Genomic DNA, 16,065 nt, shown 5'->3' on the forward strand with positions numbered 1-16,065 from the left:
TAAAAATAACTAGAAATGTTGCTTTAAAACATATTAATAATGATGCAGTATCATTCCTAATGTTTTATAATAAACTTATTATAGTACAAACATAAACAATCCCATTTATAACACAGAGTTCAATGCTGAATACACTAGTCGAGCTGTTCCTGGCTTTGCTTTTGCCTTGATTTGCTCACCAATGTCTTATGCATTGTCCTCTATCTGACTGTATTCACATTTTAAAAGTCTGATTTATTTAAAAGTCTGATTTATTTACATCATTTAAATGAAACATTTAATTTTAGTTGGATTTTTTTAGTAGCTCCTTAATTAAACAAAGAAACAAAAGATTATGTTCAATTTGCCCCAACCAACTCCCCATCGTTCTCCCTCTCTTTTCAGATGGGATGGCAGGGCAAACCAAAGGATACCATAGGCCAACTTTGCCCCGCAGGCCCTACTTTAGGCACCTCTGTTTAAAGACACCAGTTAAAAAGCCGGTTTGAGAATGATTATGATTGAAATTTTCTACTGGAAACTCTATATGCATCTCATTACTTTATATCAAATGTCCAAATCTCATGTTACTAAAAATTAAGTTAAAAATAGGCTATTTAAAACAGTATTGGTTGTGATGGCTACTTACATTGATAAAACATCGTTTCAAGAGTTCTTACTTAGATGTGCTTAGCATTAATAGCAGGTTTGGCATGCTGACCTGGGAGAGAACCCTGAGCTTGGAGATAATTTGGCCTAAAGCTCCTGCCCAGTCAATAAGCATATAAGGGGATCCGAGATCAGGTTGGTCTCAAGAGCTCCCCTTAGAAAAGGAGGAGGGTTGAAGGGGGGATTCTTCCCAAACAAAGATAGAGCAGTAGGGGAAAATCGGTCCATTAATTGTAAGCTTGGATCAATCTGATTGGATTTTTACTGATTACAGATGAGCAGCCAGTCATGCTCGATCATGTCACATGCTCCTCTCGAAATTAGTTTATGAAACTTTACTTATTTTCTATATCCATATTTGTCATAATTTGAATAGTTTAAAACTGGTCTTGTAAGCAATAACTGACTGCATTTTTTTAACATTTTATGCTTATAGAATCAAGCTAAGAGCATGACATTAAAAAACATCATCTTCTAAACAAGCTTGTGCAAAGGGTGCAAACCAAGCAATAATTTCTCTTTCAGAAATGTGAAAATTGAAAATCATCTGACAAGATCAAAACATGAATTTTGCTGATGAAAGAAAAACAGGTCACACGAGTTGCAACCTCAGCTTTGCTCATGTTATTTATTCTATTACTAGCCTGTAAAACGCACACACACATTGCCACTAAACTGTATGAACTTTACACTCTTAAACATTCTGCATGCCTTACATGGCTCTATGTGACATATATGGACAGTAATACGCCAAGTTTATGGCTAAAAACACAACATACACTACTGGTCAAAAGTTTTGGGTCAGTGGGATAGTTAAATGTTTTAAAATAAGATTCTCCTGCTCACCAATGCTGCAATTATTTCATCATAAATACAGTATAAATTGTAAAATTGTGAATGCGATTGCACTATAAAATAACTGTTATCAATTAATTTAATCATTTATTCTAGTGAATTTAAAGATGATTTTGCAGTTTCATAACTCCAGTCTTCAGTCACATGATCCCTCAGAAATCAGTCTAATATTAATTATTATTGTAACAGTAATAAAACCAATGGCTAGGGTAATAATTTCATTTGAACATACAATAAGAAAGCAGTTATTTAAAAATGTTAATAAATATTTAACAATTTTTTTACATTTAATAACTGCCATCTTGATGAACAGAATAATTTTTTTTTTTTAAAACGACCCCAAACTTTTGACCAGTAGTGTATGTCAGAAAACCTGGATTAATAGTATTCTTGTATGTACATTTTGATAAATGAATCTTTTGAATCAGTAAATTAAATATATGAGGTGACAGAATATAGGTCTTGTGAAAAAAATGCTAAAAAACAGAAACTGAAATACAGCACAAAACTAAAAAAGACATTGAAATGCTTTCTAAAAACATTTTATACATTGACCACCATTTAATTCTAAATATCGATAAACTGTATAAAAAAAACGTCCATTTAAAAATATTTAGGAGGACACATTTCACTAATTATGTTTTCATTATTCACCTTACTTGCATAGAAAACCTTTCATGGCTCAGGAAATCACCACCACCACAAAAAAAAAAAAAAAAAAAACTTGTCAGAACTTGCAAAGTAATTATCACGTCAAGACAGTTGAAGAAATAAACTCAAGCCTGGAGAATGTTCTAAACACTTATTAATGAGTTCAAGATGTTCTTGCAGTTTTATTGATGTTCTTGTTCAACATGCCTTTTACTATTCATCTTCCAATTACATGCGTGGCGCTTGCTGACTTCAAAGTGACTGCTTATGGTTCAGGAAGAAATGGCTTTACAAATGGCTTTTAATGGGTCTGGTGATACAGACAAAGATCTGAAGTGATCCCTTTAGAATTGAAAACGCTCAAGCATCTCATTATTATCAAGTATTTAAAATACAGCTCTTCAGTGAAGGGTGATCTGGAACATGATGAGGTTTTTTTTTTAATGCAGAAAATAAAAACTGCTCATTACCTGAAAACACTGATGGTGTCTTTTGTGCATGTTACAGTTTTTGAATAACAAACTTGTACAGTCTATTCATTGATTTTTTTAGATGTCCTGCCACTTTTCTCTATCAAAACTTTTAAGTGCGGTTTTGTTTGGCTGCCCACTACCTCATCAAACTTCAATTACAAAAAGTAGAAACACAAAAGCCCCAAATCTCCTTTGAATTAAAACATGGCAAAGAATATTCATGAGAATATCTGTTCCCTGACAAATGCAATTGATGTTATTCAAGTAACCGTAATATACAAAGTAAATCACTAATGAGCCACATAAAAGTGTCTTCATCTCATCCACGTGTGGCATCACTCCTGTTCCTCATCTTGATTGGCCTCCTACTTCTTTGGAAGCTGTTAAAAAATAAATAAATAAATAAATAAATAAATCAAACAAGTTGTATAATATTAGTATATTAATATTGGTGGGGGGAGGGGCAGGGGGGATGGGGGGTTGGTTATTACAAGGCAATCAAATCAGTATTTGTTTCATCATCATCATCATCATTCATATATTTCAGACATTCTGTCCCTGAAATAAAAACATAAATACAGTGAATGTCTAAAATGGACTGATGGTTCATTTCTGTAGTTTGTTCTGTAAAGAAATATTTCCTTCTCAGAGTTTTGTTCTTTATTAAAAAGACTTTACATATTTACAAACCCGGTTATTGTCGTTAAGAGTTTACCTCATTAAAAAAACTTCTACATTTATTATAAGTGAGACTATGAATACGTTTTACAGTGAGAGAAATTTTGCAGAACAACTTTCACCTTTAAGCAAAAAAAATCATGAGACAGCTTTGTATGCACATTAAGATGTGTAAAAATCCCTTGAATAAATCTTAAAATTTCAGGGTGTATTTATTTGTATTATTAAAAAATATACAGTGCATCCGGAATGTATTAATAGCGCTTCACTTTTTCCACATTTCTTAAGTTACATAATAAGTTACAGCCTTATTCCAAAATGGATTAAATTCATTTATTTCCTCTAAATTCTACACACAATACCCCATAATGACAATGTGACAACAGATTTTTTTTAAATTGCTGCAAATTTATTAAAAATAAAAAACCTGAAAAATCACATGTACAGAAATATACAGACTCTTCCTAGAGCTGGTCAGCCATATAAGCTGAGTGATCGGGGGAGAAGGGCCTTAGTCAGGGAGGTGATCAATAACCTGATGGTCACTCTGTCTGAGCTCCAGCGTTCTTCTGTGAAGAGAGGAGAACCTTACAGAAGGACAACCATCTGTGCAGCAATCCACCAATCAGGCCTGTTTGATAGAGTGGCCAGACGGAAGCCACTCCTCCATGGAATTTGCCAAAAGGCATCTGAAGGACTCTCAGACCATGAGAAACAAAATTCTCTGGTCTGATGGGACTAAAATGCCAGGCGTCACACTTGGAGAGAACCAGGCACCACTCATCACCAGGCTAATACTATCCCTACAGTAAAGCATGGTGGTGGCAGCATCATGCTATGGGGATGTTTTTCAGCAGCAGGAACTGGAACACTAGTAAGGATAGAGGGAAAGAATGCACCAATGTGCAGAGACATTCTGAATGAAAACCTGATTCAAAATGCTCTTGACCTCAGACTGGGGATTCCAGCAGGACAATGACCCACACTGCCAAAATATCAATAGAGTGGCTTCACAACAACTTGGTGATATTCCTTGAGTGGCCCAGCCAGAGCCCAGACCTAAATCCTATTGAATATCTCTAGAGAGATCTGAAAATGGCTGTACACCGTCGCTTCCAGTCCATCCTAATAGAGCTGGAGAGGTACTGCAAAGAGCAATGGGCAAAATTTCCAAAGACAGGTGTGCCAAGCTTGTGGAAGCGTTATGAATACCTTCCTGATGCACTGTACAGCAAAGCTAATTTTCAGTAGCCTTTACTCCAGACTTTGGTTTAATATAATACTTTTTGTGGAAACATGATACATATTATTCAGGATTCTCTGTTAAACAATAAACTTGAAGCAAAAATCAATTTAACGAACAATACTTCATCTTTTCAAATGTAATATGTGTGAACGCATTTAAAGCTTCCCATATCTTCCCAAGGTTAAGGTTAGCCCTCAGTTCACTAGCCAGCTGATAAGCGGTGTCTCAGTCTCTGCCAACTGTCTGAAATAGCACCCAGTTACAGATAAGGGTTCTGATAAGAGCTGTAAGACTGGCAACGAATTGCTGATAGTGGTTAAAGGTTTCAACCTATGAAACACGATAAGACCTTCACAAAAACGGGGTGCAGGGTGGAACTTTGTTCAAACCTTATCAAAAAAATACTGCAGCACCTTTGATCTCAAATAAGAATCTACATCTACAGCGCTGTGATATCACTCTGAAGACTGTGATCCAACAGGTTTCCTACCAACAAATCCACAAAATCCTAGTTTTCTCCTCACAAATATGTTTCTATTGGAATAATTTTCAGACTCTGATCTAGTTGATTTATATTTAGTTCCTGAATTTATTCAGTGCTCACTTGTTAAACTTTATTGGCTGAAATCATCTCACATGCTTACTTTTTACATTTATTTTTAATGACGCACCCTTTTACATTAGTTTGCACCATTTAAGAGCACTTTTGATCCAAAAATGGCTTACCTATAATAACACTGGCATTATAACTATAAAACAGGTCCCACAAGGCTGTTTTTCTGTGATTTATTCATTTTTTATACGAGTATATGTTCTGAACTACTCACTGCAGCACTGAGAGCTTGGTCCAGATCTGCAATAATATCTTCCTCGTCCTCTAGACCCACTGAAAGACGAATGAGTGTATCACTGATGCCCAGCTTCTTCCTCTCTTCCTCACACACCGAAGCATGAGTCATAATCGCTCTGGAAAAGACAAAGTGCACTATATGGGAAACAGAGATGGATGAAATGTCTCCTCAAAACATTTTGATTGATTCAAATCCGTTTTCCAGGATAAATCATGATAACACTGGAAAGGTTTGACATCAAGAAAGCAAGAGATAATTCATCGACACTATAGCTCAATTTAGTAAATTACTTGTGAACAAAAGCATCACAAATCTGACACAATGACATTTCAAAAGGCTTTTGTTATCAATTTTAACTTTGTTTTTATACTGTAGGCTGAGTTTTATTGGCTTGACTATTTCATAGCAAGATCAACTTCAATAACAACTTAATTTTTCAATAAGAGTTGATACAAAATAAATAAATAAATATTTACATTAAAAACATTAGATGCAATTTTTCAGTTTTATCCATTTTACTTCTGTAATATATATATATATATATATATATATATATATATATATATATATATATATATATATATATATATATATATATATATATATATATATATATACACAAGTAACTCACTCTGTCCCATCCATCAAAACCGGGCTTCTGCCCTCGGGCTCTAAAAACACTCTACGTCACTTGAATACGTCACTTGAATACGCCACTGATTAGAATAGGCTTTGCATACAGGTTGACGCTGAAAATGAAATCGAGTCGGCACAACTGCCTAGTGGTTAGCACACTGACATATGGTGCAGTAGCACCTTAGGGCGTCCTGAGTTCAAATCCCGGCACGAGGACATTTCCCTTCCCTACCCCCTCTCTTTCTCCCACTTCACTTCCTGTCTGAAATACTTTATAAAGGCCAAAAACAAATCTTAAAAAAAGGAAAAAGAAAATGAACTTAAAAACAATAACTGAAATAAAAGTGTCAATAAAAGGAAAACTTAAATTGACATTTTCATTTGAATTGTGTCACTTTTGTAGTGTGAACATTAATAACTTTGTAAAAATTGTGTTTGCATGTTATTTTTTAGTTTGGCTTTTTGTTTAATATTGGCAGTTATGAAGCGAAAATGCAGTGAAAATGAAATGTTAAATTGGCAACTTCATTTTATTTATCAATTTGACAGGGATGATGTGTTGTCACAGTGAATATTAAAATGAAATCATTTCATTTTCAATTCTGACAGATATTTTGCGAACAGTGTTTTATAATGTAATTGTTAATCTGGTTTTCATTTTAATTTGCAATGTTTATTTGATTCATTTTAAATTGGCATAAATCGCCTTCCATATCAAAGTGCTCTGAGAGATAAAAATCTTGTCTTGAGGTCTTTACAATTTCACATTTTAACTAGAAAAGTAAAGACAAACGTTATGGTGGCTTAAGAAAGACTAGTCTGAAAGTTTGAAGTAGTTTAAAAGTTTAAATAATTGAAGTAGTTTTTAAGAAGTTTAAAACAGCTGGCATAGATAAGTACATATACGTTAGCATATAACATATAAACCATATTAACATATAAATTAGCACGTTATTAGCATAGTTCTAGTATGATATAGCATGTTGCTAGCATATTTCTAGTATAAACTAGCATGTTGTTAGCATGAATTTAGTATGAATTAGCATGTTGCTAGTATGTTTAAAGTATAAATTAGCATGATGCTAGTTTGATTAGTATGTTTGTTAGTATGTTTCTAGTATGGATTGGTATTTAGTTAGTATGAACAGGTATGTTGTTAGTTTGTCCAATGTAAGGTCAATGGCAGTTTTTACAATGGAAGTATATGGGGCAGTTGCTAGGGTGCCGTAAGTGGTTGCTAGGGTGTGGCTGGTAAGTTAAAAGATCATCAGTGATTGGAAGATTGGTAGTCTGTGTTAAATGAGCGTAACCTTAAATCTGTATGACAGTCTTATGCAAAGTTATGAGGTCACAAAGTTTGGTCCAAAGTCAATGGGACTTTTGCAGGTCAGTTTTTGGAAAACCGTAAGTCGGATCAGTTGGAAAAGATATAGCAACCTGAGTCAGACCAGTTTTAAGTTTGGTGGTTGTAATATGAACAGGAGGAGATGCATAAAGAAATTAGTCCCCGAAGAAAAAGAAGAATATTAAGTTTATGTAGTATAACAGTGTGTTGACTTTCTCAAGCCACCATAATAAAATATGCTTTATGATGCGAGAGGTTCAACAGCAATTACACATGGTGGTTCAACATTCTTCAATAAATACAAGCGTGTCAACCTAAACTGACCAATACATTTGCATCTGCCTGGTTTCAGAATTCAAACTTGAAAAGTGTCTTTAATATATGCTTGGATTGATCCCTTGCCTCTTATTATCTGTACAGTTGTCAGCAGAGTACTATAGCCTAAGGAAATCTACTATTTGTTCCTGTTGAATAATGTTCTACAATGAGGAAAAGGTATTGTTTCTGCAATTTCTTTTCAGTACAACAATACAGTGCTTGCGTCCCCTTGTGGCTATTCGCCAGGCACATATCCACATGAATAGCTGGACCCATTGTGTTAAAAAAAGAACATTGCACACACTCCATCCACTGGCTTGTCTTTGGTTTGTGTTTTGTCTGTCCTTGTACCGCTATTGGTAAATTCTCACCACTGAATGACCAAAAGCAACCTTCAAGCCCTGAGGTTTCAGATATGGGGTGACCCTGTAGGCTTGACATAATTTGACCCATGTCAAACGGACAAAGCTCTTTATTTCTCCCCATTTCTACCGTATCCATCATGATGACTGTTTGCTTACCACTTAATCTACCCAGGCTTTTAAGTTCTAGTTCACCCAAACATTTACATTATCTTATTAATTACACATAATTGTCATTCCAAAACCTTGAGACATCTTCAGAACACATATTAGATTTTTAGATCAAATCCGAGAGCTCTCTAATTCTCCGTAAACAGCAAGAGTCGTGAAATGTTCAGTAGAGAAACTAAAAACATTGTGAAAACACCCCATGTGACTTCAGGGATTCAACTGTAATCATGCAAAGCTCAAAGAATTAGATCAGGGTGTGTGTTTACTACAGGAAATATGATGCTTGTGTGTTGCACTGTTGACTAATGTCTATCCAATATACTGCCCATAGTAAACACTATGCATAGTGTTCTGTTGGACAGAAGATATAGGTGAACAGAGTGTTTTGGACCATCATATGACTTGCTCTTCGGGACTTTAAATGACTCAGGACTATTGCTGTCTATGGAGAATGAGGAAGGTCTCTGGATTCATTTTAAAATATCCTCATTTACGTTTTGAAGATGAATGAAGATCTCAGGGACTGGTATGACATAAGGGTGAGTGATTAGTAACATAATTTTCCTTTATGGGTGAACTAAGACTTGAATATGCTGAGATTTTTACTTCACACGTGACTAGTAATGTTTGGCTTCTCATGCACACTTATTCAGAGTATACACCAGAATCAGAGAGTGAAATTCAATACTTCTTAAGACATTTTTTAAGACTCTTTCCCTATATTTTAAGACCTCATAACCACTTTAGTTTTCAACTGATAACATTGGTGACATTTTAATTTACAGTATTTTTACTAAATACAAAGTGTACATAACTAATCTTAAACTAAAACATTATTCATATACATATACTATAGAACTGCAGAAATAATGGTATGGTAATAATGATAACTACAATAAACGAAGCAGAATGATGCCAAATCTGGCAGGATTATATCAATTTTATAAACTACATAGCACCCCCATATTCATAGATTAAATTCAGGAAAACTTTAGCATACAACTATACATTGTACTGAAAATGAATCAAAAATTATACAAAATGTAATACTTAGTAAAATAGAATTTAACTTTTTTTTTTACTTTTTTAATACTTAATAAGGGTCTTAAAATTTTCCAAACTGATTTATCAACTTTTAATACTTTGTAAGACCCCACGGACACCCTGTTATTACAAAAATATGAATACTTGCTAATGCAAACACAAATACAATGAACGTTATATGCTGTTGGTTTACATTTGAGTGAATCCGGAAAGTGTGATAGGCTCAGTACTTACGGGTGTTCTGCTAGACTCTCATAACCACCAAGACTTTCAGCAAGTGCAAACAACTAAAATGCAAGACACAATTAAAACATTAAAAAATGTAAAAATTAAAAAAAATCAAAGTATGAAGTTGCTAAGCACCTTGAGATTGCTGAGGAAGGATGAAGCATCCTCCAGTTTCCCTTTGATGTAAAATGTGATCATCCCAGGACAGCCTGTGCACTGTCTCTTTGTCAGCTCATGTTGAGGATGAGATGGAAGACCTGAGAGAAAAAATATGACCAAAAAGTCAACCAAGAAATTTCTCACTTTCAGTTATTTTAAACATAGCGCATCAGGCCTGCCACAGGTGGGGTTAACTCAATGGAACACATACAAGGCACTTTAATAGCTTGGGCATTTTTACGATTCTAAATACTTTCATTTAGAATTAGAAACAAAAACCTGATTTAAAAAAAAAAACAAAAAAAAAAAAACATACAAGACAAAAGAAAAATACACATTTAAATAAAAATAGGTTCTTAAACCATCTATTCATCAAGGAATCCAAAGAAAAAATGTTGCATGGTTTAGACCAGGCGTGTCCAAACTCTTTCGTCTAGGGGGTTGGACATCCCTGGTCTAAACCATGCTACATTTTTTTTGTTTTTAATTTAAATGCTCTAAATCCATACCTTGAAAGAACCTATTTTTATTTAAAGATGTATTTTTATTATTTGTTTACATCTAATTCTGAATGGATGTTTTTAGAATCTGACATATCCCCAAGCTAATTAAAATGTTTTGTATGCGTTCCATTAGTAGAACACCACCTGTGGCCAGGCCTGAAACGCCACTATGTGTCCTACATATTTTAGTTCCAACCACAATTAAACACTCGTCACAGTCCCCAGTGATCCAGCCTGTGCAGATCGCTGAAGAACTACAAATCTGCCACTTTAAAAAACTTCATATCCAGTCATGCACCGCTCACACGCACCTGTTTCTCATTCGGTTGATTACACACACAAACTGCTGGGAGCAGCTCATGAACTTATTAGATGGACTTTATAAACAGCACACACGCACAGGCACACACGCGCACACACACACACACACACACACACACTTCAGTGCTCAGTCTAGCTAATCAAGCTCTTTCTAGGTATACTAGGAACTTCCAGGCAGGTGTGTTGAAGCAAGTTGGAGCTAAACTATGCAGGAGTTTGGACCCCTCATTTAGACGCAAACATCAGGCAGGTTAAATACCAGTAATTTGGTTTATTTGTGCAGTTATCTACAATACATAAGTCAAATTCATCAAACAAATTTTCTAACATAATGTGGCGATAACGTCAGTCACCTGGGAAGATGACTCTGTCCACCCTCGGGTCGGCCTCTAGAAACTGTGCCACAGCCAGTGCGTTCTTAAAGTGCTGCTTCATCCTCAGGTGCAGCGTTTTCAGACCACGATTGCACATGTAACAGTCAAATGGAGACGGCACAGCACCGAGAGCTGAAGGAAAGAGAGATATGATAAATAAAATAAATCTTACACTTTTGTTACACGTTTAACTCAGGCTCCTTTTAAGTGTTACATCAGAAGATGAACCTGCACAGTGTCAGATTAATTATAAATGCATCCTATTAGACAATGATTGAAAAAATACATTAAAATACAGGATATCATGAAAACAATGAGCAACAGAAAAAACATTCCTTTTTGACAGATTTGCAAATGTGAGTAAAAGGAAAATTATTTCTAATACTTCATAACTTCTGAGCAATGCGACTACAGGTAATAACAGAAGGGAAATATTGTCTATAGATATTAAAACAGGATATTACTTTCCCCTAAAGAGAAGTAGCTTTCCTTTCAAGTTAATGAAAAACATTCTTCTTGTGTCTTACAAAAGACCCCCAACATCACACATAAAAGAACTACATTATTGCTACATTTCCTTGTTCACAGAGAAATGTCTGAACATTTCACCTGGTGGCTCTCTTGGGATTGTTAAAACACATATTTGGGTAGATTATAATGCTAAACTTAAACTTTAATCAAACTTGGTAAGTTAAATTTGGTGTTTGATTCCTTGTCCTTGAAAATATACTCTATAAAAACAACCACCTGTCCATATAAAATATTATTAAACCAAATTTCTAAAAGTGCATTTTATTTATCTGTTCTCTTTTGTTCTTAATGCTATCCAATAACTGAGCTTTATTTCAAAAGGTAATAAACATCTCTTTTTAAATAACATGCTATAACCGCCCGTGAATTACACTAATATATTTCAGACCTTCTGATCTGTACTCACAAATGCATCCACAAAGGGAAAAGCCTCTGCAGAAGATTGGAGTATTATAAGATAGGAGCGTCACACTAAAACCATAATGTAAATGACTTACAGTTCTGTAAAAATTTCAGTCGCTCATAGAGGTCATCGCGGCTGAGAGAAATCAGGCCCATGACGACATCGCTGTGTCCTGAAATTACACAGATGAGTTTCACCTTCGATCATCTGTATTCCAACAGTGTAAAAGGTTTATATTTAACTTTTTTACCATTCATGTATTTTGTTGCGGAGTACATGCAGATGTCTGCTCCAAGTGCAAGGGGGCGCTGTTCCGGGAGTGAAAAAAGTTAAATTAATGCATAGTTCTTGTATTGAGAGAAGGTAATCCCTTCAATGGAATCATGAAATAAATTACTTAACGCTTAAAAAAATGTACATTTTACGCACTTAACTAAGTTTTAATTAGCAGTGCAATGTTAAATAAATGAGGTTTCTTTGCTCTCTGAACTCTATAAAGAGCTTTTGTGTTTTAGATTAGATTTATAGATTAGATAACAGCAACAATGAATTCAAAATCCTGGACGTGTACCTGGAAGTAGGCTGACATGAAAGTGTTGTCCACAACAACAATTGTGTCCTTGTTGTGCTTATGGACAATATCTGCACAGGCCTGGATGTCCACAACCTTCATTGTAGGGTTTGTGGGTGTTTCAATCCAAACCATCTGTAAAAACAGAAATAGTTAATACTTTGTATTAATTACACCTGCTTTCCCTATTTTAGTCAGTCAAATCCTCACCTCATTCTTGGAAAAACAAGTTTTTTTCTCATGAAGCATACCTTTGTATTTGGTTTTAGACCTGTTTTTAACTCCTCCAGCTTTGTGAGGTCTGCAAAAGAGATATCAAGCCCAGCTTCTGAAGCTACTTTTCTGAAATATCGGTTGGTTCCTGGTGGGGAAAACATGTCAGAGCTATTCACTCTCTTTTCCTTCAAGATCGAATGGATTTTATGAATTATTAGGAGCGATTACTCACCTCCATATACATCATTCATGCACAAAATTCCATCTCCACTTTTGAAAAGATGTGTGATGGTCAAAGTTGCAGCCAATCCAGAGGCAACAGCCAGACCTATTAGACGGACAAAGATTTCAGTTTAAGGCAATGTCATGTTAATAAACAGTAATTGTATATATTTTGTGTTGGTGAGGGACTCACAGTATTTTGCACCATCCAAAGCAGCGACTGCTTTTTCGAGACAGTTTCTTGTAGGATTTCCACTCCTGCTGTACTCGAAACCCTGGTAGATAAAACATTAGAAGGAAATTCAATACATTACTCCCATTTAACCTAATGCCTTTTTGCTATAGAACAGGGGTGTCCAAACTCAGTCTTGGAGGGCCAGTGTCCTGCATATTTTAGTTTTGTCTCCAATTAAACACACCTGAACCAGCTAATCAAGCTCTTTCTAGGTATACTAGAAACTTCCAGACAGGTGTGTTAAAGGAAGTTGGAGCTAAACTATGAAGGACACCTAGTTTGGACACCCCTGCTATAGAACTTTTAAGATTGATTTTTACAGTAAATATTGCTCCCACACTCCCTTTCTTCTGTAACTAGATTTGGTATAAGTTATGTAAGGTAATGCAAAGGCATATGTTGTTCTGTTACTGTCATGAAGAAATTTGTTTCCTTATTTATCCCTGATTAGGGATTTTGAACTGGAAAAGCTGGGAAAATGACAAATGTCTACTGATGTTGTATATTATATCACTTTGCAATAAAAACTTTCAAAGTTTAAAAACAATAAAAACAAGTTTCAAAGAAATTCAAGTTTAAAAATGTTACTAAAAAAATTAACATCAAAAGTACTGGTAGCACATCCTTTTAGTGTGTAACTTCTTCAGGAAAAGACGGTCACAAGTGAGCATGTGCTTTTACTTGAAGCACCTGGTTGTTCTCATAGCAGGTTGAGTAAATATTGAGTAAACTTGCAGCATCCTTGCTGATGTAATCATATCTCCTTCTTTATATACCCCTCCCACACATGTCTTTTGACTGGTTATGGAGGGGTTATAAGACAGACACACAATTTTCAATCAGCCAAGACAAGCTAGTGACACTTTTGTTAACAGCATAATTATTTGTAGAGTAGTTAAAATGTAACATATTTTTGTTAAATCATTGTGTTTACTTGTAGCTCTAAACTACACCTTTCTCACGCTGGAAATAAATAGTCTACTCGTCTGAACAACCTGGAAATCATCCACATCCCCTCTAAAACATTTGGCTAAACAAACAAACCTGCCATAATGACTACCTAAAACTAGCAAGGCAGTGAGGTTTTTCACAAGGATAAATGACGTTTTTATGCTTAGTCACTGTGTGTCATACACAAGCAGGTAAACATCAAAGGTAAAGTTAACCCAAAAAGCAAAAGTCTATTTATTTTACCTCTTAAACTTTTGACTTTTTTTCTGCTGAACAAAAAAGAAGACATTTTGAAGAATGCTGCTTGGAGTCCCATTAAATTAAACAGTAAAAAATAAAATTAAAAATACTGTGGAAGTCAAAGGGTACCAGCAACCAACATTCTTCAAAATATATTCTTTTGTGTTCAACAGACGAAAGAAACTCAAACATGTCCTCAGCAAAGAGGGTAAACGATCAAATAAATTTCATTTTGGGTTGAACTATTCCTTTAACTCAAAATCTACAAGCCATTTGTTTAGTTGTATATAAAGTGTAATTATACAATAAAATGTCTGAAAAAATGATACATCACATAGATTTAAAGCTGACTGTCGCGTGCTCTATTGTCACTCGATCAGTACACGCACCGGTTGTACTCATCACAATAACAAATCACAGTCTACATATAAGACCACATGAAACAACATTTAATATAGTATAACCTCACACGTCTAAATGACTCACCGTATGTTTTCCGGGGCCGTGCTGTTTAAAGGTGGTGGACAGTGAAATAGGAGGCACTACGGCCATAGAGCTCCACTGCTCGGGCTCTGAACCAACGTGGATCGCATCTGTGGCGAATGACTTGAAGAGCGGCTGGAAGCCGGCTAAGCTGTCCTTCTGCATCTCTGAAGACATGCCTGCTCCTGATATGGCTGACGGTGAAGGGTGATATCCCGGGTCCCTGAGATCGCACGAGAGTGAACAGCTCTCTGTTACAGTAAATACAGTGATGGCTCACATTAAACAGGAAGGTTGTAGCAGCACAACCTCTCTCTACGCCAATCACTGTACGTGTAGTGTAAAGGCATGGAGTGGATTGGCGATTACGCAGGGGCGTGCTGGGTCACGTGGCCAGGGAGTGAGATGATAGCGGTCTGGTGATGCAACGTTTACGTTACATGCATATCTGCCATCTCCCGGAAAAACCCCAGAATTTAACCCACCCAGCACCCCCTACTCCTCAGCTTTTTAGTACAGTCTAAAAACACCCCCGAAGCGAAGACTTTGGGTAATGTCCGATCGCAGCGGGCGGCTGCTTGAAACCTGGTGCTAACCACCAGTCCCCACTTTTCGTAATTTCAAGCACGTCATTTCCACGCACGGCACCTACACATTTCCCTTGTCAACAACACACAACATCCTCCAAAAATCTCAGTCACAACATATAAAAATAATCTACCACAGTTTGATCTCTGCAACATCTCAGCAGACATTACTGTTTCCTATCCCTGTTGAAAAATCCAGCTTAAACCAGCCTAGGCTAATTGGCTGGTTTTAGCTGGTTGACCAGCCTGGTTTTAGAGGGGTTTTGGCCATTTCCAGGCTGGTTTCCAGCCTGGTCCTAGCTGGTCAGGCTAGAAAAAAACAGCTAAATCCAGCTAAAACCAGCTTGAAACCAGCCTGGTTTAAGCTGGACATAGCTGGTTTTGGCTGGGCTCCCAGCCTGGCTAGGTGGTCAAGCTGGTTTTAGCTGGTCATTTTCCAGCCTGACCAGCTAAGACCAGGCTGAAAATGGCTGGAAACCAGCCTGGAAATGGCCAAAACCCCTCTAAAACCAGGCTGGTCAACCAGCTAAAACCAGCCTAGGCTGGTTTAAGCTGTTTTTTTCAGTAGGGATGCAATGGAAAACAATGTCTAACTTTAACAGTGACAGACTGTAAGTACCTTTACAATCACGGTGGTGGCATTGTTTGCAAACATCAAGAAATTGCAGCTGGATGTACTAAAAACTGAGGTTTTCCAAAACACTCCAAATCCCCTAGAGTCAAACGGTTGAGTTCTACCATTGTTTAATCCATTTAGACAATC

At 36.0% G+C, this 16,065-nt stretch overlaps 1 protein-coding gene across 1 annotated transcript; it reads right to left on the reverse strand.

Annotated features, from left to right (window-relative positions):
* Window positions 1-2,448: 2,448 nt before the first annotated feature.
* Window positions 2,449-15,056, reverse strand: cth (cystathionase (cystathionine gamma-lyase)). The gene is made up of 12 exons (XM_056460150.1): window positions 14,719-15,056; window positions 13,000-13,081; window positions 12,817-12,912; window positions 12,620-12,729; window positions 12,369-12,503; window positions 12,048-12,105; window positions 11,892-11,969; window positions 10,843-10,995; window positions 9,642-9,763; window positions 9,513-9,565; window positions 5,379-5,517; window positions 2,449-3,007 (listed from the first exon to the last, which is right to left on the reverse strand). The coding sequence occupies exons 1-12, from the start codon at window positions 14,890-14,892 to the stop codon at window positions 2,993-2,995; spliced, it is 1,215 nt and encodes a 404-aa protein (XP_056316125.1). The 5' UTR covers window positions 14,893-15,056; the 3' UTR covers window positions 2,449-2,992.
* Window positions 15,057-16,065: the final 1,009 nt, after the last annotated feature.

Source organism: Danio aesculapii, chromosome 6, assembly GCF_903798145.1.
Source record: "Danio aesculapii chromosome 6, fDanAes4.1, whole genome shotgun sequence".
NCBI classification, from domain to species: Eukaryota; Metazoa; Chordata; class Actinopteri; order Cypriniformes; family Danionidae; genus Danio; species Danio aesculapii.

Bases quoted from the DNA above. Each gene is read 5' to 3' on its own strand.
- cth (XM_056460150.1), bottom strand. From the start codon at position 14,892: ATGTCTTCAGAGATGCAGAAGGACAGCTTAGCCGGCTTCCAGCCGCTC. The intron at 12,730-12,816 runs GTGAGTAATCGC...TTTCCCCACCAG, and splicing joins CATGAATGATGTATATGGAG to GAACCAACCGATATTTCAGA. The intron at 10,996-11,891 runs GTAAGTCATTTA...TCTTTCCTTCAG, and splicing joins ACTGAAATTTTTACAGAACT to CTCTCGGTGCTGTGCCGTCT.